This window comes from Hypanus sabinus, chromosome 13, assembly GCF_030144855.1.
Source record: "Hypanus sabinus isolate sHypSab1 chromosome 13, sHypSab1.hap1, whole genome shotgun sequence".
Classification (NCBI taxonomy): domain Eukaryota; kingdom Metazoa; phylum Chordata; class Chondrichthyes; order Myliobatiformes; family Dasyatidae; genus Hypanus; species Hypanus sabinus.
In genome coordinates, this window is record NC_082718.1 from 109310266 (window position 1) to 109335654 (window position 25389).

Genomic DNA, 25389 nt, shown 5'->3' on the forward strand with positions numbered 1-25389 from the left:
ACTGTGGCTAAGTTCAGCTCCAACGCCATATACAAATTTGCTGATGACACCACTGTTGTGGGCTGTAGGTTCCTAAGGTTGTCATAGTGGGGATAAGCTCCCACTACCTATAAAGTGCTCCAAACAGCATGCAACTCTAAAAGCCTCTGACAACTAAGTCCAACTCTTGGCCTTCACATATGGCTTAGTTACTAGGCCTGGCGGAACTGTTTCTACTGACAACTGTTTCCACTGGCGCCTCAAAAACAGTTGCAGATCTGGTTTCGGGCAGATGGGGCTCGTCAGTCTTGGTCAGTAGCCCGCCTAGGAGAAGGAAAACTCTGATTTTTAAACCTACACTGCCTTGTGGCCATACCCACCCATGGGAAAGGCTTTGGGAGTAAACCCCGAGGAAGAAATCCCTAAGGCAGTTTGATGCTGCTTACAACTTCACTCTGGCAACCTCTGCGATGACACTGGTGCTAAGCTGTATCGGCGCTTGCCCTTCCCTTGGACTACATCAATGACATGGAGAGGGGGAACCCGGTGCATGGGCAACAGCCAGTTCTTCAAATCTTCCCGCCCAGACTTGCTCCCTGGAGAGGACACAGTCCACCAGAGGCACAATCCCATGATCCCCTGGGATCAACGGCTGCCTACTAATGTGGGCTGTATCAAAGGAGGTGATGAATCAGCATACAGGAGGGATATTGAAAACTTGGCTGAGTGTGTAATAACAACCACCTGTCACTCAATATCAATATGACCAAGAAACTGATCATAGGCTTTAGGAGAGGGAAACCAGAGGTTCATGAGCCAGTAATCATTGGAGGATCAGAGGTGGAGAGGGTCAGCAACTTTAAATTCCTGGGTGTCACTATCTCAAAAGACCTGTCCTGGATCCATCATATAAACATAATTGTGAAGAAAGCATGACAGCGCTTGTACTTCCTCAGGAGTCTGTGGAGGTTCGGCATGACATTGAAAACCTTGACAAACTTCTACAGATGTGTGGTGGAAAGTGTGCTGACTGACTGCATTACAGCCTGGTATGGGAACACAATGCCTTTGAGCAGAAAATCCTACAAAGCGAAGTGGATTTGGCTCAGTGCATCATGGGTAAAACCCTCTCAACTACATGAAACGTTGCCATGGAAAAGCAGCATCCATTATCAAAGATCCTTACCACCCAGGCCATCAGGTTGAAGGTACAGGTGCCTCAGGACTCGAATCACCAGGTCAAGAACAGTTACTACCCCTCAAACATCAGGCTCTTGAACAAAAGGGCATAAGTATACTCATTTAAGGACTATTTTATCTTGTTATTTTATGCTTATTATTTATTGCTATTTATTTATATCTGTACTTACAGTTTGTTGTCCATTGACCCCTGGTGACATGTATGTACGCTGACAATAAATTTTACTTTGAATTTGGAATTGGATTAGACATTGGCTTTGTGGGAGAAGCCAGAGAGTGATAGTAAATAGTTGCCTTTCTGACTGGAGGCCTGTGACTAGTGGAGTGCCACAAGGATTGGTGCTGAGTTCTTTATTGTTTGTCAACTACTGTACTGGTAGGCCTCCATTAGTCTCAATAGACCATGGATTTGCGCCTTGGAAAGTTTCCAGGGCACAAGCCTGGGCAAGGTATTTTTTATGGAAGACCAGCAGTTGCCCAAGCTGCAAAGTCTCCCCTCTCCACGCCACCAATGTTGTCCAAGGGAAGGGCATTAGGACACATACAGCCTGGCACTGGTGTTGTCGCAGAGCAGTGTGTGGTTAAGTGCCTTACTCAAGGACACACGCAGCCTCAGCCAAGGCTCGAACTAGCGACCTTCAGATCACTAGACAAACACCTTAACCACTTGGCCACATGCCAACACCAACTACTGTATATCAAAGATCTGAATGACAATTTGGTTAACTGGATCAGCAAATTTGCAGATGACACCAAGATTGGGGGGTGTAGCAGAGAGTGAGGAAAACTATCAAAGCTTGCAGCAGAATTTGGACCAGCTGGAAAAAGGGGCTGAAAATGACAGAGAGAATTTAATACAGAGAAGTGCGAGGTGTTACAAGTGTTGCACTATGGGTCGCCAGCCAGGGTAGGTATTACACAGTGAATGGTGGGGTACTGAGAATGCAGTAGAGCAAAAGGATCTGGGAATACAGGGCCATAATTCATTGAAACTGGTAGCAGAAAGCTTTTGGCACATTGGCCTTCATAGATTAAATTATTAAGTACAGGAGTTTAGATGTTATGTTGAAGTTGTATAAGACGTTGGTTAGGCCTAATTTGGAGTACTGTGTGCAGTTTTTGTCTCCTACCTACAGGAAAGATGTAATAAGATTGAAAGAGTCCAGAGAAAATTTATAAGGATGTGGCCAAGACTGGAGGGCCCAAGTTATTAGGAAAGACTGAATAGGTTAGATCTTTATTCCTGAGACTGTAGAAGATTGAAGGGAGATTTGATAGAGGTATACAAAAGTATGAAGGGTATAGATAGGGTAAATGCAAGCAGGCTTTTTCCACTGAGGTTGGATGAGACTGCAGCGAGAGGTTATGCATTAAGGGTGAAAGATGAAATGTTTTAAGGAAACGTCTTTAAGGAAACGACATTGATGTGAGTATGGAAATAGCTGCCAGTGCAAGTGATGAATGCGATTTCAATGTTTAGGAGAAGTTTAGTCAGGTACATGGATGGAAGGGGCATGGAAGGCTATGGACCAGGTACAGTCAACAGGACTAAGCAGTTTTTAATGTTACAGCATGTACTAGATGGGCCAAAGGGGCTGTTTCTGTTCTGTAGTTTTCTATGATTCTATGACCCTATGGTGCTTTTAGTGGAGTTGAAGTCTGCAAAAGCAGCAAATTTCTGAATTACTTCAGCGGAGCCACTTCAATGCAATGCAAAAGGGAGCAATTACTGCACCATACAGAAAATGCTGGATGAACTCAGCAAGTCAGGCAGCATCTGTAGAGGGGAATAAACAATTGACATTCAGGCCAAGACCCTTCATTGGGACTGGAAAGCAAAGGTCCCTCCCCCACCCACCCATTTTCCCTTTCACCTGGTCTCACCTATACCTGCTAATTTGTACTCCTTCTCCCCCCTCCTGCCCCTTCTTATTCTGGTTCTGCCCCTTTCTTTCCACTCCTGATACATGGACATTCAATGGATTTTGATCTGCTTAATCTAAATGAAAGGTGAAGATTTCATTCAATTGGTCTGGGATTGGATTCACTCCAAAAACAAAGACTAAACTGCAGATTTCATATGGAGATTGTGTTACCTGTTTACTTGCTCGCACCATTACTTTCTCCTTCTCAATTCTGACCTGTGAAAAGAAGCATCATTGTTAGAGTATAATCCGTAAATGACATATATAGATGAACACTGAAAGGCCCAGGTAGTGTTCCCATAAGAACTGAGGTAGCATGGCCATATACAGTGTGCTCACAGGGAAGGACGTTAAATAACTGAAGAAGAAAATATATGCTATTAGCATGAAATGAAGTAAGATGGACGGAGGCTCAGCACTAAGTGGTGGTTCTATAGTATGCTGCGTTAACCCTAACCCTAATGCAAGGGCCAGATATAATTTGAATCTGCACCCTCAGCTTTATGTCAACTGTGGAAGGCACAGCTCCATTCATTTAAATGGTCACCAATTTACACTACCTAAGGTAAACAAAAGCAAGTGTTTTTATTGTTTCACAGTATTTTAATTAAAATCAGTATTTCTAATTAATTGCATAATTTTAATGCTTTAGCAATTGGATGTTTATCAAATGTTTCTAATTCTCTCTGATGACTACTTTGCCTCTTGCAATGTTCACAGCTGCAGAAATGTCAGGACAGTGGGAAATGTGTAGTGCACAAGCTAAAGTGAGCAGTGGTGTGTCCTGCATGAGGCGCTCACACAGTGCTAAGTGTATGCAGTCCTATACACAACATTTCAACTAAACTACCACAGTACATTTGGGGGCCTGATCTAATCTTGGAACAGCAGAAGAATGGATGTGGGAGATATTGAATCAAGCAGGGGAGTTTTTTTTACCACACTACTTATGTCAATTCCTGACATATACAGTAAATACTGGCCTGGGCTCCAAAAGAGAGCTCCTCTGCCTTTCTTTGAAACAGCATCAAGAGGTTCCAGAGATTCATTGAGTTGTGCAACACAGAAACAAGCCTTTCAGACTGACTTGTCCAGGCTGACTAAGATGAATATATCTAAACTAATTCCACTTGCCTACATTGAGCCATATCCCTCTATACCTTAGCCTATCTATGCACCTGTCTAAATATTTTTAAATGTTGTAATTGCATGTGCCTCTACCACCTTTTCTGGCAGCTCATTCCATATAACCTGCCATCCTCTACATCAGGGGTTCCCAACCTGGGGTCCATAGATCCCTCTGTTAATGGTAGGGGTCCATGGCATACAAAAAGGTATTCCATCTGGGTAGCAACATCTTATATTCTGTCTGGGTAGCTTCCAACCTGGTGGTATGAACAGCAATTTCTCGAACTTCTGGTAATGGTTCCACCCTCACTTCACCATTCCCCATCCCCCCTCCCTCTCTCACCTTATCTCCTTGCTTGCCCATCGCCTCCCTCTGGTGCTCCTCCTACTTTTCTTTCTTCCATGGCTGTCTGTCCTCTCCTATTAGATTGCCCCTTCTCAAGCCCTGTATCTCTTTCACCAATCAACTTCCCAAATCTTTACTTAACCCCCCGCCCCAGTTTCAGCTATAATTTTGTGTTTCTCCCTCCCCTCACCTCACCTTCTAACTCTGACTCCTCATCTCTTTTTGTCCAGTCCTGTTGAAGGGTCTCGGCCCAAAACATTGACTGTACTGTGTTCCATAGATGCTGCTTGGTCTGCTGAGTTCCTCCAGCAGTTTGTGTGTGTTGCTTGGGAACTCCTGCTCTAGATGAAAAACTTTCTCCTTTTTCTCCTGAAAGTCCAAGTAACATCCTTGTGAACCTTTTCTGCATCTTCTCTAACATAATCACATCCTTCCTCTGACAAGGAAACTAGACCTGCAAACAATACTTCAAGTGTGGTCTAACCAACTGTAACATGATGATTCCAAATCTGCATTCTCTTGTGTCCCAACACCTGTACACATTGCCATAGACCATGAAGGCAAGCATGCCATTGCCTTTTCCATTTGCCCATCGACCTTTATTGCCTCTTCCAGGAAACTATATATTTATCTCCTTGGGTCTCTCCCCAGAGTCCTGCTATTCTCTGAGTATGCAATGGTCTGTTTAAGTTCCCAAGATACTTCACTTCAAATTTGTCTGGATTCAGTTCCATCAGCCATTCCCTTGCAAGCTTTCCCATTTAGTCACGATCCTGTTGTAAACATAGGCAATCTTCATCACTGTCCAATATACCTCTAATTTTGGTGACAAATGCAAACTTACTTATCATACCACCTATATTCACATTGATATTATTAACATATATGACAAACAACACAGGATCCAGCCTCATTTCTTGTGACACACCACTGGTCACAACCCTCTACTATCACCCTCTGACTCCTACCACCAAGACAATGTTGTACCCAATTGACTAGCTCATCCGGGATCCTATGTGTTCTAACACAGTGAACCTGCCTATCATGCAGGACCTTGTCAAGTGAAGAATGTCTACTGCCCTGTACTCGTCAATCTTTTTGTTCACCTCTTCTAAAAACTCTTCAAATTTGTAAGGCATGATTTTCTGCACATAAAAACTATGCTGCTTGTCCTTAATCAGCTCTAAATACAAATGAGTCCTGTCTCTCAAAGTCATTTGTTTTACAGTTACTGGCGTAAGGCCTTCAGTTTCTGGGCATATGCTTGCAGCCCTTCTTAAATAAAGGCACAACGTTTGCCATCTGCCAGTCTTCTAGTATCTCACCTGTGACTAACAAAGATACAAGATTCTCTGCCAGGGCCTTAGCAATTGCGTCCCAATGTTAGGACTTCACTGCAAGCTCTCTTTCTATAGAAGATACCCACACTAGTACAACTTTCCTGGAAGTAATTGTATCCAAGTGTCTCAAAGATTAAAACACCCAAATCAGAGCGGAGACCAAACCGGTGACATTGTAGGCAGTTTTGTAAGGGATTAAGTGAGGATTTGTTGCAGCACAAGAAGATAGCCAAGCGTTACCTGAAACTTTGGTAAACTATCTAATCCAGGAAAATCTTCAATATCACCAGTTGCAACATTAAAACAAGCCCCATGCCATGGGCAACGAACTCTCCCATTAGTTAAAACACCTGAGAATTGAAATTAATTTCAATTATAATATGTTCATTTTCCTGCTGAGTCATAAAAAAGTAGTTTTATTCTATTTATAATTTATGATAGAACACTGTATGAAACACTTTATATCGAAGGGGTATTGTGGTGGGTTATGGGAGTAATTATACCCATATGTCACTGTGCAGCTGCAGGTTATTCTAATGTCAGATTGATTGTGCACCCAGTAGCTTCTGAGAAATAAACATATCAGCCTATCAAATGTTGTGTAGCTTGAATGTGCCTTAGTTTTATTTTAAATAATTCATTCCATAGGTGGGGCAAGGCCCGCATTTATTGCTTTGTAAAGGTGACAGTGAGAACTGGAGCAATCCTTGTGATGAAGGTACCCCTTCAGTGTTACTAGGAAAGGGATTCCATTACTCCAAGTCAGCAGTAATGAAGGAACAGCAATTTATATTTTGGACAAATTTTGAGATTCCTATATACCTGCTATGTCGGCTGGTGGTGTAGTGGCATCAGCACTGGACTTCAAGGCAAATGGTCCTGAGTTCAAACCCAGCCAGGTCCCAACTTGGGCAGCAGCAGTATCTGCATGCACAAAAGGCCTGGCAATCCACTTCCATATCTTGCCATGAAAACACTATGGTCCATGAGGTCATGAAGAGTCAGACTCGATTAAATGATTGAACAACAAGTGTACCTGTTGGCACTAATCATCTCAGTGATGGAAATGATATATTTAAGAAGCATAAATTTATAAATATATTGCCAAGGTAATTTTGCTGAGATGCTACAGTGAGTGCTATAAGTAGGATATAATGCTTATATCAAATAAAGGCAGATGTTTTGATTTTGATGGGTGAGGATGTGCTGCTGTTAATCTCCATTACACTGAATTGGCAAAATATTAAGGGCCACACAGAAGTAATTCACTGTTGTCTTGCACTGTTACATCTTGTGCATGACTCAGTATGTCTTCCTTAGTGAAGAGGTTAACCTCATTGAACTTATGTTGACAATTAAAAGACTGTAGGCCAGAATGGAAATGCCATTCCAGCAACAGGGACCAATAGTGGAGAGCACTGATGTGAAGCCTAATTTATCTTGCATTAACCATCTGATACTCTGGCTGAAAAATTCTACTAACATTCCTTCAGCAGCTTAATTTTTGACTAGTATTCTTTGGAAACTCCACTAGTCAACAATTTGATGGATGAGTTCTCAATATTCATCATAATACCAAATATTGTCCTTATGAAGAACCACTCACCTTTTACCAGAGGCGCTCCATAATGGGAACACTTATGTCCTATTGCACAATATTCTCCCCTCTCTTTAATTAGCAGGGCTTTGCCACAGGCCACATCCACTTCTCGCATCCTGTGGGTCCAAAGCACACAATTTATGCACAATTCATTCTTCAAACAGTTTTTCTTGCATCTCTCTTGCCCATGCCAGGGAACCAACTCTACTTTTACATTAATCCATAATGTCAGCTGGTGATTGATTGAGCAAAGCAGTGTTACACAGGCCTCAGTAGTATGCAAGTAACTTGTTTAAATTCCTCCAGAGCCTCATTCCTCATCAGTTCTGTAAGTTCCTCCAGTCCTATAATCATTGAGATCTCTTAATTTTACGGTTCTGGCATCTTATGCCCTCTTAATTGTGCACATCTCCATCACTCCACTCTTGTGCCCTATCTAACCCCACCTGTAGTCTTTCCACTTCTGTGTATAAGAGACCAACTAACTCAATTTAAGATTCAAGACCATCTAGGTCCATCTAGACCATTCTGTTCTACTGGGTAAACTTGTTTGCTGAGATCAAAGCTATTATGGTGGGTTAGTCAGCTTTGAAGAAGTGTGAAAGATTTGCAGTACTGTAATATTCCTGCTGATGTCACTGTTAGCATGTATGCCATCTTGCTGATTGCTACTTCAATAATTCAAACCTCATCCTACACAACACAATTTTCAAGTCAAGTCAACTTTTATTGTCATTTCGACCATAACTGCTGGTACAGTGCATAGTAAAAATGAGACAACGTTTTTCAGGACCATGGCGTTACATGACACAGTACAAAAAACTAGACCAAACTACGTCATAAAAAAAAGCAACACAGAGAAAGCTACACTAGACTACAGACCTACACCGGACTGCATAAAGTGCACAAAAACAGTGCAGGCATTACAATAAATAATAAACAGGACAATAGGGCAAGGTGTCAGTCCAGGCTTCGGGTATTGAGGAGTCTGATAGGTGGGGGAAGAAACTGTTACATAGTCTGGCTGTGGGAGCCCAAATGCTTTGGAGCCTTTTCCCAGACGGCAGGAGGGAGAAGAGATTGTATGAGGGGTGCATGGGTCCTTCATAATGCTCTTATAACCTGGATTTGAGTAAGGAGGGAAAACTGCCGTTATCAGCTTTTCACCCATTTCCCTTACTGTGCACATTTTACAAACAAAGGCAAACCATTCATTTACATAAATTTACTTTGTTTTATTTATTATTTATTTGTTTTATTGAGATACAACGTGGAATTGGCCCTACCAGCCCTTCGAGATGCACCAGCCAGCAGTCCCTGATTTAATCCTAGCCTAATCATGGGACCATTTACAATAACCAATTAACCTACCAGATGGTACATCTTTAGACCGTGGGAGGAAACCACAGCTCCTGGAGGAAGTCCACATAGTCACATGGAGAATGTACAAACTCCTTACAGGCAGTGGGCAGGATTATGTGGATTTATGTGGATTTTCAACAAACAGCTCATTCCAGTAATAATCTAGCTTAGTCAATATACCAATTCCTAAAATTCTTCTAAGGTCACCACTCCAAGGTCCTCTAAAATGAGCAATCCAGTAACATTCTTTATCATATCAGCAACATTGGAGGTCTCAGTACTACTCTCTGATCCATGAAATGTCAATTTGACAAGGGACTGTTCTATTATAGGCAATAACCAATGGTCCCTTCCCTATAGCAGTGTGTTAATGAGAACTGTTTAAAAGCAAGAACTATAATTACAATCTCACTCATCTGCTTCATTCACTTTTTCAGTCTCCTGGTACGATCACTGTTTCATTCAATCATTCTTATTTCGGTGGCTGCTCATGAATTGAAACTTACTGTCCATTCTGAAGCTCATTCACATGGCACACAGCCACCTCCACCATGTCCTTTGGATTTTGATAGAGATCAACAGTGACAGGTCGCTCCTCCATGTGCTTCATGCTCCCATTGGCCTTGCATGTGGCCATGGGGCTGACTTTGCCATTGGGTGAAAAACTTTCTTTCTCCTTCTCCTTGTCAGGGACTATCACTTCAACTTTGACTTCAACTGGAAGATAGATAATAGCCATGAAAATGTTTAGACTAGATGAAAATCCACTATTAAATATTAAAACAGGTAATGCACATTGGTTCCAGAAAACATTTTAGTAATATTTCAACAAATAAGTTCATGAAATAGAATGTATGGCACTTTACTCTTGAGAGGGATTACTTTGATTTGGCCCACCTCATGTTATTTTTCATGCCAATTATGAATACACCAAAATGTTATCAGGTACTTGCCTAAAACTATTACTGCTCATAAAAGAGAAAAATAACACTTGGTTAGAAAGCAGTAGCTTCTCAAGCAATATGGCAGGATTACTTTAGCTCAGGAAAGGTATTGTTCAACTATTTTGCATTTTCCTTTCCACAGGTGTCCTGACACATTCCAATCAGCTTCATCCAATTGGAGACTCCTTCTAATTTTGCTAAATTGCCTTGGTTCCAAAACCATTTTTAGGGAACATCTGAAAGAAGTTCACATTGCTTTTAAAATATTTAGCCAAAAACTGTGTTTTTGAATTCTGTTTACAATCATTGAGAAATACAGAACCAGGCTTTTCAGCCCACTGGACCCAAGTCAACCATAAAAGACCTACTTAAATTAATCCATATTAATCCCATTTATTTTTCTTTCCACTTCCGCATCACCTCTAGCGGCTGTGCTATACTGCTGCCCTCTAAGCTTGTTATGCTTAGTGACATCATATTCTCCTGTAAACCAGCAACTCTGCAAAGGAAATGTATACAAAAGAAAGGAAGTTGTACAAGGTCTTGCTCGGGTTTAACTTATAGTGCTGCATTCAACTTCAGGCACTAAGGTAAGTATCAGGCACAATCTATTTGCTCAGAAGGCTGTCTGTGCTATCTCACCAGAAAGATTTCATGGCTTAGGAGTCAGGTTTTTGTGACTTAGTTTGCAAAGCTTGACTATTAAAGACTGGGAGGGATCTAATTGAAGCATTTCAAATGCAATGAAGATTCAATATACATGGAGGAACTATTTCTCCTGATGAGCACAAGTTGCTGATGATCAACACTGGCGCACCTCAGGGGTGTGTGCTTAGCCCACTGCTCTACTCTCTGTATTCACATGATTGTGTGGCTAGGCAAAGCTCAAATACCATCTACAAATTTTCTGATGATACAACCATTGTTGGTAGAATCTCAGGTGGTGACGAGAGGTGTACAGGAGTGAGATATGCCAAGTAGAGGAGTGGTGTCGCAGTAACAACCTGGCACTCAACGTCGGTGAGACGAAAGAGCTGATTGTGGACTTCAGGAAGGGTAAGATGAAGGAACACATACCAATCTTCATAGAGGGATCAGGAGTGGAGAGAGTGAGCTGCTTCAAGTTCCTGGGTGTCAAGATCTCTGAGGATCTAACCTGGTCCCAACACATTGATGTAGTCATAAAGAAGGCAAGACAGTGGCTGTACCTTATTAGGAGTTTGAGGCGATTTGGCATGTCAACAAATACACTCAAAAACTTCTATAGTTGTACTGTGGAGAGCATTCTGATAGGCTGCAGTAGGTTGTAATTCTAGTCAGCTCCATCTTGGGCACTAGCCTACAAAATACCCAGGACATCTTTAGGGAGCATGTCTCAGAAAGGCAGCATCTATTGTTAAAGACCTCCAGCACCCAGGGCATGCGCTTTTCTCACTGTTGCAATCAGGTAGGAGGTACAGAAGCCTGAAGGCACACACTCCGCGATTCAGGAACAGCCTCTTCTCTTCTGCCATCTGATTACTGAATGGATTTTGAAGCTTTGGACACTACCTCACTTTTTTAAATATAATGTATTTCTGTTTTTGCACATTTTTAATAATGTATTCAAAATACATAATTTATTTACTTATTTATTGTTTTATTTTATTTATTATTTCTCTCTCTGCTAGATTATGTATTGCATTGAACTGCTGTTGCTAAGTTAACAAATTTCACGTCACATGCCAGTGATGATAAACCTGACTCTGAAATTACCTTGAAGTTAGAACACTCAGAAATGAAATCAGAAAGAAACTATTCACTAGGAATGGTTAAATAAATGTATTTTATTCCCCTAAAGGCTAAGGATGCTAAACTAATTAAAGCTTTCAGAAGTGAGATAGCTCAGTAAGAGTTCTGTTAGCTAACAATATCAAAACCAAGGTGAGTGAATGGGATTAAAATACAAATCAAGTACAGATCAGTTTTAATCTGATTGAATGGTAGAGCAGACCCAAAAGACTGAATTTCTCATTCCATAAACACAAGAAATTCTGCAGATGATGGAAATCTTGAGCAACACACACAAAATGCTAGAGGAACTCAGCAAGTCAGGCAATATTTATGGTTGGGAACAGTTGACATTTTGAGCCAAGACACTTCATCGGGACTAGAAAGGATGTGGTGGGGGAATGCAGAGGCTAGAGAGATCTTGAGATGGATTAGAGTGTTGAAAAAATTATAAGGATAGAATTAAAGCCATGGTACATTAAAATAAGCTTGAATATCCCTCCCTTTCTCCATGGTCCACTCTCCTTTCCTATCAGATTGCTTCTTCTTCAGCTCTTTACCTTTTCTATCACCTCCAACCTTCTCACTTCATTTCCCCTATCCCACCCACCTACCTTCCCTTTTACCAGACTTAATCAATCACCTTCTTGCTTGTCCTCCTTCCCTCTCCCTCCACCTTCTTATTCTGGCTTCTTCCCCTTTCCTTTTCAGTCCTGATGAAGGGTCTTGGCCTGAAACATCGATGCTTTATTCCTTTCCATAGATGCTGCCTGACCTGCTGAGTTACTCCAGCACTTTTTGTGTGTTACTCTGAATTTCCATCATATGCAAAATCTCTTGCATTTATGAATATTTTAAGCAATTACTTGAAGTAAAGTGAGGACAAGGCTACTGCTTGTTACAAACAACAATGATCGGGATGATTTTCAGTTTGAGGAGAATGAAGAGTGGAACTAACTCTGGGCAATGCCACTCTAACGGACACTGGAGGAAAATGATTATTAGTCAACAAATCAAGTAATGCCGTAGTTGTAGGGACTGCTTGGGGTAGAGTTCTAGATTATCACTATCCTTTATATCAAAAAATATTATTCACAGACATCTACAGCACATTACAGGCCCTCCGGCCAACAATGTTGTGCCGACCATGTAAACTACTCTAGAAACTGCCTAGAATTTCCCTACCACGTAGCACTTATTATTCTGCACTTTCAATGACGTAAACATTAAGACTTTGACCCTTGTTCACGTCAGCAACCAGAGATAATAGTTTCTTTCCCTCAGCTCACGAAACTCCTTCATCTTTGCATTTTGACCAAATCACCCCATTTTCTATACTCCAAGGTAAATAAACCTTGCCTTTGCAACTGATGTTCAAAGTATAACCATTTTTAACTCCAACCATGATTCTGGAGAACTTACACAGCGTTTTTACAGAAGTCTGAGGAGTGGGTGATCAAAGAATAGCATAGTAAATGTAGTAAAATTGAAACTTAATGAAACCGTAGCATTAGGTTCATGTGTTTATAGTACAACTCCCTTCAGATGAATTCTGACATTCCAGAGACCATGGGTATTAATGGGAATGTGCATTTGGTTGACCCTGAGACATTTCAGTGTAATCTAAATGAAGCTAATCTGATTAAATTATTTAGTTGGATTGATAAGGAGAAGCTATTTCCTCTCAAAATATTGCACCAAATAGATCATAACCATAAACCAGGTGTATGTTTAATTACAGCTCTGTAGGGTGAGGCAAGGTGAGGGAGTTATGGTAAGCAGGTCGTTCCGTCTGTAATATCATGGGTTTGCTCTCATGTCCTCAGAGCTGTGCCAGTTTTCGTAAATAACCAAGTCAAATCCAGAATTTTCTAAAATGGTCAGTGTGTTTCTTTCTCTTGCATTGCCTGTCTCTGGATTGTGATTAGACTGTTATCAGTTATCACTCATGAGGCTGAAATCAGAAACAGTTTGTGCAAGAGTCCATGAGTTGAAGTTGAAAAGTGTATTATTACCCACCCAAACATTGTACATTTTAAACACAAGAGATTCTGCAGATGCTGGAAATCCAGAGTAATACACATAAAATACTGGAGGAACTCAACAGGTCAAGCAGCATCTATAAAAATGAATAAAGAGTCAATGTTTAGGACCGAGACTCTTTTTTAAGACTAGAAAGGAAAGGGGAAGATGCCACAATATGACATAGCTTTAAATCCAAGTTAAATGATGTAACAGAATTGCAGACTAACGCTGCAAAATGATTGAAGGTCCTTCAAACCCTGTGGACTTTGCTCTCTCATTATATTTTCTAATTAAAATTTTGCACAGTAGGTGAAATCCTGAGCAGGAGATTACACCAGCTGCAATTCTGATAGTCAGCAGATTTGCTGCTCTTTGAGGCACAGCAGGTTCCTGCCTGCTCCAGTTCTAAAGCTAGGTAACATAGCTTTCATAATTTTAAACATCTCTGTTGTAACCTCATTAATTTCTATTTTAATGTAATCACATGTGAGCATTAATATTTCCATAATGCTGTCTGTATCCTAGTGAATTTATACTGAAGCTTCTCCAGTGCCTCCAACAACTTCTTCAATCCTACGATTGTTCAAAGCTTGATTCATAATGAATTAACTTTGCATCTTAATTTTTAAACTCTTCGCTTTCTACTCCCAACAGTTTATTCCAGTAGTTTTTTTTCAGCCTTACCTAATTGGTATGTGACATTGTATATCATGTGAACCATATCCATTTCTTTATCCCTTTCACTTAGGATTTATTACTTTTACCATCATCAAAAATGTACAAGCTGACAACTTCTGACACTCAATTCCAGTGTCTTAGCACTATTATTGCAGTTTAATCTGCGTCTTAGAGAGTCATAGTGCACTACAGCATAGAACAGGCCCTTCAGCCCATCTAGTCCTTGCCAAACTATTATTCTGCCTAGTTCCATTGACCTGAATCTGGACCATAGCCCTCTCATCTGTGTATTTATCCAAACTTCTCTTAAATGTTGAAATCGAACGCATATCCTTCAGTTTCGGTGACGTCTTGTTTCGTAAACTCACCAACTTCTGAGTGGAGATGTTCCCACTCATGTTCCCCTTAAATATTTTACCATTTATCCTTAACCCTCAAACTCTAGTTCTAGTCTCACCTGATCTCAGTGGAAAAAGCCTGTCTGCATTTACCTTATAGATATCCCTCATAATTTTGTACGTTTATAAATTCTTCCCCCATTTTCCTACTCTCCAGGGGTAAAGTCCGACCTATTCAACATTTCCCTATAACTCAGGTCCTCAAATCTGGCAATATCCTTGTAAATTTTCTCTGTACTTTTTTAATCCTATTGATAGCTTCTTTCTGAACCTGAATTATTTCTGAAAAAAAAATACCACTGATGGTAACCATAGTTTCATGACATCCAAAAAGTATATGGTTGAAAGACTTTTAAAAAAAATCAATGAAAGTATTAATTGATATATCGCTTTGGGTTTAACAGGTCCTGCTTATTTTTGAAAGCCAAACAAAATTTTCAGACATGCAAGCCTCAAGTCCCTCTTTGATTACTCTACACTTTTTCAGAGCATCTTACATTTATGTTATCAATTTAAAGGACTATCTTTTGTTATGAAATCCCGTAATGGGATCGCTTACCAGCAAAGATAGAGTGGTCCGTTGAAGTCTGATGGTACTATTTTTAAAAGTCTTTATTTATGAAAGGGGCACAAACGTACGATTAATACAACCATTCAGATAATATACGTAGTGACTACTTAATCTAAAAGCGCGGGTCTAATAATAACCATCAATAAGAAACAGCTTGATCGTTTGTCTAGGGCAGGGGTCGGCAACCCGCGGCTCCAGAGCCACAAGCGGCTCTTTCATCTCTGTGCTGCGGCTCCCCGTGGTTTGTTAGTTTTTGAAATGTAATTCAAAATTTGAAGATTATGGTGATCTTGTACAATCTAAATAAAACGTTGTGGCGACCCCATTTCCTGGCACATCCGAACCGGCTCACAATTTGCCAGCGTTCCGGCTAAGGGAGATAGCTTACGGGGGTTTGTGAGTACGTGTCTTTTGGAGCATCCGCGCCCACGGGGGGGCAGGTTGAGGGAGGCTTTAAAGCAAGGCTGTTTAGTTCGAATAAAGTTATCTTTGACTGCAGTGTCGTTATTTTAGCGCTGCGTGTAGCACACCACTACAACGTGTTTTTTATCGCTATTAATATACATCACCACTGCCAATGCCTGACACCCGCCAGTGCGTGATTTCTTTTAATTCTTCGATCCAAGGTAGGCTAACTATGGAGTAACCTTCAACCCAACATCTTTTTTTCGGAGTTCAAAATGTTTTTGTTGCATGCAGAAATGTAATTTCGTTTTCTCTGCAGGAGTTCATCAATTTCATAAATGCAACACATTATAGTTTGTTTATACATAGCATAAAGGCAAAAAAAAACATTGTATGCATTGTTATTTCATTTTAAATGTCAACCGGGTTTTGTGGCTCCCAGTGTTTTCTTTTCTGTGGGAAATGGGTCCATATGGCTCTTTCAGTGGTAAAGGTTGCTGACCCCTGGTCTAGGGGATAATATAGTGTCCGATGGAAATATAAAAGTCACTCAAATTCCTGCAGGCTTCTGGGGGGGGGAGGGAGAGGGGGAGAGAGGGGGAGAGGGAGGGAGAGAGAGAGAGGGAGGGAGAGAGAGAGGGAGGGAGAGAGAGAGAGGGAGAGAGAGGGGGAGGGAGGGGGAGGGAGAGAGAGAGAGAGAGGGGGGGGAGGGGGAGGGGGAGGGGGAGGGGGAGGGGGAGGGGGAGGGGGAGGGGGAGGGGGAGGGGGAGGGGGAGGGGGAGGGGGAGGGGGAGGGGGAGGGGGAGAGGGAGAGGGAGAGGGAGAGGGAGAGGGAGAGGGAGAGGGAGAGGGAGAGGGAGAGGGAGAGGGAGAGGGAGAGGGAGAGGGAGAGGGAGAGAGAGAGAGAGAGAGAGAGAGAGAGAGAGAGAGAGAGAGAGAGAGAGAGAGAGAGAGAGAGAGAGAGAGAGAGAGAGAGAGAGAGAGATCAGTGTGACTTGGGCACACCAGTCATTGAAGGTGGGCATGCAGCTACAGCAGGCGGTGAAAAAAGCTAATGGTATGTTGGCATTCATAGCAAAAGGATTTTGAGTACAGGAGCAGGGAGGTTCTACTGCAGTTGTACAAGGCCTTGGTGAGACCACACCTAGAATATTGTGTGCACTTTTGGTCCTCTAATCTGAGGAAACACATTCTTGCCATAGAAGAAATACAGAGAAGGTTCACGAGATTGATTCCTGGGATGGCAGGACTTTCATATGAAGAAAGACTGGATCGACTAGGCTTATACTCACTAGAATTTAGAAGATTGGGGGGGGATCTTATTAAAATGTATTAAAATTCTAAAGGGATTGGACAGGCTAGATGCAGGAAGATTGTTTCTGATGTTGGGGAAGTCCAGAATGAGGGGTCACAGTTTAAGGATAAAGGGGAAGCCTTTTAGGACCGAGATGAGGAAAAACTTCTTCACAGAGAGAGTGGTGAATCTGTGGAATTCTCTGCCACAGGAAACAGTTGAGGCCAGTTCATTGGTTATATTTAAGAGGAAGTTAGATATGGCCCTTGTGGCTAAAGGGATCAGGGGGTATGGAGAGAAAGCAGGTACAGGGTTCTGAGTTGGATGATCAGCCATGATCATACTGAATGGCAGTGCAGGCTTGAAGGGCCGAATGGCCTACTCCTACACCGATTTTCTATGTTTCTATGAGTGAAGGTAGGACCAATTAGAGATAAAGGTGAGAAGATGTGCCTGGAGGCTGTGGAAGTGAAGGAGGTCCTCAACGAATACTTCTCTTCGGTATTCACCAATGAGAGGAAACTTGATGACGGTGAGGACAAAATGAGTGAGGTTGAAGTTTTGGAGCACGTTGATATTAGTGGAGAGGAGGTGTTGGAGTTGTTAAAATACATTAGAATGGATAAGTCCCTGGGGCCTGACAGAATATTCCCCAGGCTGCTCCACAAGGCAAGGGAAGAGATTGCTGAGCCTCTGACTAGGATCTTTATGTCCTCATTGTCCACAGGAATGGTCCCAGAGATTTGAACAGAGGCGAATGTTGTCCCCTTCTTCAAAAAAGGTAGTAGGGATAGTCTGGGTAATTATTTACCAGTGAGCCTTACATCTGCGGTGGGAAAGTTGTTGGAAAAGATTTTTAGAGATAGGATCTATGGGCATTAAAAGAATCATGGCCTGATCAGAGACAGTCAGCACGGCTTTGTGAAGGGCAGATTGTGTCTAACAAGCCTGTTAGAGTTCTTGGAGGAGGTGACCTGGCATATAGATGATGAGGGTAGTGCAATGGATGTGATCTACATGGATTTTAGTAAGGCATTTGACAAGCTTCCACATGGTAGGATTATTCAGAAAGTCAGAAGGCATGAAATCCAGGGAAGTTTGGCCAGGTGGATTCAGAATTGGCTTGCCTGCAGAAGGCAGAGGGTCGTGGTGGAGGGAGCCCATTCGGATTGGAGGGTTCTGATGAGCGGTGTCCCACAAGGGTCAGTTCTGGGACCCCCTACTTTTCGTGATTTTTATTAATAACCTGGATGTGGGGGTAGAAGGGTGGGTTGGCAAGTTTGCAGACAACACAAAGGTTGGTGGTGTTGTGGATAGTGTCGAGGATTGTCTAAGACTGCAGAGAGACATTGATAGGATGCAGGAATGGGCTGAGAAGTGGCAGATGGAGTTCAGCCCGGAGAAGTGTGAGGTGGTACACTTTGGAAGGACAAACTCCAAGGCAGAGTACAAAGTAAATGGCAGGATACTTGGTAGTATGGAGGAGCAGAGGGATCTGGGGGTACATGTCCATAGATCCCTGAAAGTTGCCTCACGGGTAGATAGGGTAGTTAAGAAAGCTTATGGGGTGTTAGCTTTCATAAGTCAAGGGACAGAGTTTAAGAGTAGCGAGGTGATGATGCAGCTCTATAAAACTCTAGTTAGGCCACACTTGGAGTACTGTGTCCAGTTCTGGTCGCCTTACTATAGGAAGGATGTGGAAGCATTGGAAAGGGTACAGAGGAGATTTACCAGGATGCTGCCTGGTTTAGAGAGTGTGCATTATGATCAGAAATTAAGGGAGCTAGAGCTTTACTCTTTGGAGAGAAGGAGGATGAGAGGAGACATGATAGAGGTATACAAGGTATAAAGACGAATAGATAGAGTGGACAGCCAATGTCTCTTCCCCAGGGTACCACTGCTCAGTACAAGAGGACATGGCTCTAAGGTAAGGGGTGGGAAATTCAAGGGGTATATTAGAGGAAGATTTTTTACTCAGATAGTGGTTGGTGCATGGAATGCACTGCCTGAGTCAGTGGTGGGGGTAGATACACTAGTGAAGTTTAAGAGACTACTAGACAGGTATATGGAGGAATTGATGGTGGGGGGATATATGGGAGGCAGGGTTTAAGTGTCAGCACAACATTGTGGGCTGAAGGGCCTGTACTGTGCTGTACTATTCTATGTTCTAATCCCTGAAAGTGGCAGCAGAGCTGGAGAGGTTGATGAAGAAGATACAAGGGACATATATTTTTATCAGCTATGGCATTGAATACAAGGGCTGAGACATCACTTTATAGCTTTACAAAACTTGGTCCATGCCAACCTTGGAATATTGTGTGCAGTTATGGTCACTTTCTCAGAAAAATATGGTTGACTTGGAGAAAGTGAAGACAACATTTACCATGATATTGCCTGGTTTGGAGTCAGTCAGGAGAGATTAGATAGTCTAAGTTTGTGTTCCTTTATGAGAGAGGAGGCACAGGAATGACCTGGTAGAAGTATACAAAATTACAGAATCTTTATGCCATGATATGGGCATTTAAGGCAAGAAGCCATAGGTTTATGGTGAAAAATAGCTTTAGAGTGGATCTGAGGAAGTATGTTTCCACACAGTGGTGAGAATCTAGAATGTGCTACTTGAGGAGAAGGTAGATGCAGAAACTCGTAATATTTAAGAAGCATCTGAACAAGGACCTGAATCAGGAAGGTATAGTAAGCAATGGACATAATGCAGGCAAGTGGGACTAAGCATAGTGGGGTATTGGTCAATGCTGACATGCTAAACTGAAGGACCTGTTTGTATGCTGCACATTTCTATGACTCTAAGTTTTACTTTGCCTAACTTTCCATATAAAGGAGCATCATGTAACATTTTTGCTTTTGACTAATACCTCTTGTTCCTTTCACACCTCGCTTAAAAGACATCAATAGAAACATGGTGTCATTTCAGTCCGTTCACAATCTGAACTGCTGAGGCAATATAGTTCATTTAAACAAACTATTGCTGCTTAAAACTGACGGAAACAACACCAATTGTGGTCGGAAGTGCCCATGAAGGATACCTCCAAGGAAGCGCAGGTGCAGAGCGGGGTTACAAGTGTGTTTAAGGAAACGGGGTTTTAAACTCCCTATACCAATTATCTTGCTGGCAAATGTGCAGTCTCTAGTGAATAAAATGAATGATCTCAGAGTTAGGGTCCCTTTGAATCAGAGGGACATGAGGACCGCATGTGTCCTTTGTTTCACGGAATCCTAGTTAACCCTTTCCGTACTGGATGCAACGATTCAGATTGACAGGTTTACTATACAGTACACTGTCAGAATAGATCTATAGAGTCTCTCAAAAGCAGAATTAGAAGGAGTATGCCTCATGCGCAACTCTTCTTAGTGCACAAATATATTGGTGCTGTCTCAATTGTTTACCAGACCTGGAACATCTATCTAGCAGTTAAGTGCTGTCCTTTTTACCTGCCACGAGAGTTCTCCAGGATAATTTTGGTAACAGTATACATTCCACCTCAGGCCAAAATAAAGCAGGCTTTAGATGATCTGAACAATGGGACCAACATGCCCAAAACAGCACACCTTAACGCCTTCACCATCATTTTGGGAGATTTTAACCAGGCTAGTCTGAAAAAATCACTAAGCAATTACCATCAACAGATCACTTGCAATACCAGAGGAAACAACACACTGGACCATTGATACACCACCATCAAGAATGCCTACCTTGCTATTCCACGCCCTCACTTTGAGAAGTCTGATCACCTGGCTGTACTTCTACTCCCTGAGTATACACAGAGACTGAAGACTGCAACACCGGTAGTGAGGACCAAGAAAGTAAGGACAAGGGAAGCACAGGAGCGCCTACTGGACTGCTTTGAATCGGTGGACTGGTCTGTATTGAGGGATTCATCTTTGAACCTGGATGAGTGTGTCGTTGTTACCGACTCCATTAAAACCTGTGTGGATAAGTGTGGGCCTACAAAGGGTTACTGTACATTTCCAAACCAAAAGCCATGGATGAACCAGGAGATATGTTGACTGCTGAAGGTTAGATCTGTGGCATTCAACTCTAGTGACCCAGGCCTGTACCAGAAATCCAGGTATGATTTGCAGAGGGCTATTTCAAGGACGAAGAGATAATTTTGAATGAGGTTGTAGGCGACATTGGATGCATGGGAATTCTGGCAGGGTTTGCAAGACATTACTTCCAACAAAGCGAAATCCAATTGCATGAATGGCAGCAATGCTTCACTACCAGATGAACTCAATGCCATCTATACCCACTTTGAAAGGGAGAACACAACTACAGCTGTGAAGATCCCTTCTGCACCTGATGATCCTGTGATCTCTATCTCAGAGGCTGATATTAAGCCAATAAAGAGAGTGACCCTCGCAAGGCGGAAGGTCCTGATGGAGTACTTGGTAAGGCTCTGAAAACCTGTGCCAACCAACTAGCGGGAGTGTTCAAGGACATTTTCAACCTCTCACTGCTACAGGTGGAAGTTCCTACATGCTTAAAAATGGCAACAATTATATCAGTGTCCAGGAAGAATAATGTGAGCTGCCTTAATGACTATTGCCCAGTAGCACTCACATCTACAGTGATGAAATGCTTTGAGAGGTTGGTCATGACTAGACTAAACTCCTGCCTCAGCAAGGACCAAGTCAACGGCAGACACAATCTCAATGGCTCTCCACTCAGCTTTAGACCACCTGGACAACACAAGCACCTACGTCAAGGTGCTGTTCATCGACTACAGTTCAGTATTTAATACGATCATTCCCAAAGTCCTGACTGAGAAGTTACACAACCTGTACCTCCCTCTGCAATTGGATCCTTGACTTCCTAACTGGAAGGCCACAATCTGTGCAGAATGGTGATAACATATCCTCCTCGCTGACGATCGACACAGCTCAGGAGTCTGTGCTTAGCCCACTGTTCTGTTCCCTCCATACCCTTGACACTGTGGCTAGGCATAGCTCAAATACCATCTATAAATTTGCTGATTATACAACCCTTATTGTAGAATCTCAGATGGTGACGAGAGGGCATACAGGAGTGAGATATGCCAAGTAGAGGAGTGGTGTCGCAGTAACAACCTGACACTCAACGTTAGTAAGATGAAAGAGCTGATTGTGGACTTTGGGAAAGGTAAGATGAAGGAACACATACCAATCCTCATAGACGGATCAGAAGTGGAGAGAGTAAGCAGTTTCAAAGTCCTGGTTGTCAAGATCTCTGAGGACCTAACCTGATCCCAACATATTGATGTAGTTATAAAGAACGCAAGACATCGACTATACTTCATTAGGAGTTTGAAGAAATTTGGTCTGTCAACAAAAACATTTAAATACTTCTATAGCTGTACCATGGAGAGCATTCTGACAGGCTGCATCACTGTCTGGTATGAAGGTGCTACTGCACAGGACCGAAAGAAGCCACAGAGGGTTGTAAATCTAGTCAGCTCCAACTTAGGTACTAGCCTACAAAGTATCCAGGACATCTTCAAGGAGCGGTGTCTCAGAAAGGAAGCGTCCATTATTTAGGACCTCCAGCACCCAGGGCATGCCCCATAGTGGAGGATTACAAATACCTGGGGATACGAATGGACAATAAACTGGACTGGTCAAAGAACACTGAGGCTGTCTACAAGAAGGGTCAGAGCCGTCTCTATTTCCTGAGGAGACTGAGGTCCTTTAACATCTGCCGGACGATGCTGAGGATGTTCTATGAGGCTGTGGTGGCCAGTGCTATCATGTTTGCTTTTGTGTGCTGGGGCAGCAGGCTGAGGGTAGCAGACACCAACAGAATCAACAAACTCATTTGTAAGGCCAGAGATGTTGAAGAGATCTCGTACGTCAACAAATACACTCAAAAACTTCTATAGATGTACCGTGGAGAGCATTCTGACAGGCTGCATCACTGTCTGGTATGGGTGTGCTACTGCACAGGACTGAAAGAAGCTGCAAAGGGTTGTACATTTAGCTGGCTTTCTCACTGTTGCCATCAGGTAGGAGATACAGAAGCCTGAAGGCACACACTCAGCAATTCAGGAACAGCTTCTTCCCCTTTGCCATCTGATTCCTAAATGGACATTGAACCTGTGAACGCCACCTCACATTTTAAAATATATATTATTTCTGTTTTATCACACAATTTTTAATCTATTCAATACATGTATAATCTATTCAATACATGTATAAGTAATTGATATATTTATTTATTTATTATTATTTTTCTTCTATATTGTGTATTGCATTGACTGCTGCTGCTAAGTTAACAAATTTCACAATACATGCCAGTGATAATAAACCTGATTCTGATTCTGAAATCTCTGGTCACTTGGCAATCTTATAGACAGTCAAATCATCTTAATTTCAGACTCCTGAGCAGGAATGTGTCTATTTGGGAGACTGAGGAAGTGTTAACACATGGATTACTAAGCAAGAGTGAGGCAGAAACATAGCAGGGCTTTAAGGATATATTTTGATATTTGTTACATAGGACACATATGAGAATAAAAGTCCAATTCACTCTTTGGAAATGCACCAATTTATTTTGATATACAATGCTCTGAATTTCTGCAGAGGAGTTCCCCAAGTATCTTACTGAAAATCAAGCCAAAATTCTGAAACCTATTGGCAAATTCCAATAGTACATTTGGCAACCCAAGACACAAGCCCCAAGTGATGATCCTCCACTATAAAGCAGCATGCTCAAATGTTCCCCTTATAGCATTCAAAGCTCAAAGTAAATTTATTATCTAAGAACATATATGTCACTATATACTATCTGGAGATTAACTTTCTTGCAGGCATTCACAGTAAAACAAGATACAACAGAATCATTGAAAAACTACATATAAGCCGGACTGAAAAGAAACTAATGTGTAGAAGTCAAACTACAAGTAATCAATGAATCAATCAATAAATAAATAAATGCTGAGGACATGAGTTGTAGAGTCTTTGAAAGTGAGTCCATTGGTTGTGGAATCAGTTCAAAGTTGAGGTGAGTGAAATTATCCATGCTGGTTCAAATGACTGTAGGGTAATAACTGTTCCTGAATCTGGTGGTGTGGCACCTAAGGCTCCTGTACCTCCTACCTGATGGCTAAAGCAAGAAGAAATCGGGGGGCGGAGTTTCAAGAAGGCGACGTAGACATCTGCCTTTTAGGCGCTCTTCATTTTTTAAACTATAATCACCCTTTAATCAAATCTTTTCGTACTTAATTACATGGGTTGATACTTATGATTTACTTCTCTTCTAAAATAATACTTGATCTAATCTTTTCAAACTTAAAATGTCTGCACCTAAGAAATCGTCTAAAGAGCCTCTATCTCTTGAGGCAATTTCTAATCTTCTGGATACTAAACTTGCAAGTTTGGAAAATAAGCTTACTGCAAAAATGTCTCAACTTGAAGAAGTCGTTAGATCGCTTGATACCAAGCTTCAATCGCAGGCAGCAGATATTGAACGGCATGAAGAAAAGTTCGCGGCTCTTGAAAAGTTAATTTGTGAAAAAATACATACAATTGAAACATTGGAGAAGAAGGTACTGTCGACTGCTAAAACAGTAGAGCATTATAAGTTTAAAATCACCGATCTTGAAAACCGATCTCGCAGACAGAATTTGCGAATCATTGGGCTTCCCGAAAAAGTTGAGTCTGGTGACTTAACTGAATTTTTCTCTAACTTATTATGGGAAGTTTTTGGCACTGAAGCTTTGCAGGCTAAACCTACTATTGATCGTGCCCACAGAGTTTCGAGATTTTCGATCTCGAGCAACAAGCCACGAGCTGTGATTGTTCGCCTCCATTATCCTCAGGAGAAAGAGCTTTTAATCCGATTAGCTCGTCAGAAAGGTATGATTTCTCACAGAAACAATAAGTTTCGTATTGTTGAAGATTATTCATTTGAAGTGATGAAAGCAAGAATGGCTTTTAAACCAGTGATGGCAGAGATTCATTCGATTGGACTTAAACAAGCTTTAAGATACCCAGCGAATCTCAGAATTACGTTGAGTGACGACAGTCAGCGCTTCTTTAATACTCCGGCAGATGCGAAGAAATTCGTAGAAGAATATCGATCTTCTAGTATAAGTTGAACTATGTGTTATGTTGAAGAATTTTTGGAGAGAAGATGTCATTTTGTTTTGGGCTTTAACCTATGAAGCTGCGTTATAGCTTTTTACTTTGGTCTGTAGACCTGGTTTTTTTTTTATTATTATCATGGCTTATAGATGCTCTTTTAATTTTACTATAATGTCTTTTTTCTTAATTTTTTTCTCTGAATTTGGATATACATGTCTATATTTTGTAATAATGATTTATTTTTTAAGATGTCGTTTCTTCTTCCCATAAGACTTTGCTTCCCGTAAGCGTTTATTTGTTTGCTTGTACTTGAAAATGGGACGAATGTTTTGGATTTTTGGACCT

The 25389-nt window shown here is 41.7% G+C and overlaps 1 protein-coding gene across 13 annotated transcripts in view; it reads right to left on the minus strand.

Moving 5' to 3' along the window:
- Nucleotides 1-25389, minus strand: part of LOC132404283 (apoptosis-inducing factor 3) — a 150263-nt gene that overhangs the window by 54450 nt on the left and 70424 nt on the right. For all 13 annotated transcript variants that reach the window (XM_059988453.1, XM_059988450.1, XM_059988443.1 and 10 more), the window contains 4 exons: nucleotides 9387-9597; nucleotides 7525-7634; nucleotides 6159-6268; nucleotides 3276-3320 (listed from right to left, as the gene is read on the minus strand). In XM_059988453.1, coding sequence (XP_059844436.1) covers nucleotides 3276-3320; nucleotides 6159-6268; nucleotides 7525-7634; nucleotides 9387-9597 — 476 coding nt within the window. The remainder of the gene's footprint in view (nucleotides 1-3275; nucleotides 3321-6158; nucleotides 6269-7524; nucleotides 7635-9386; nucleotides 9598-25389) is intronic.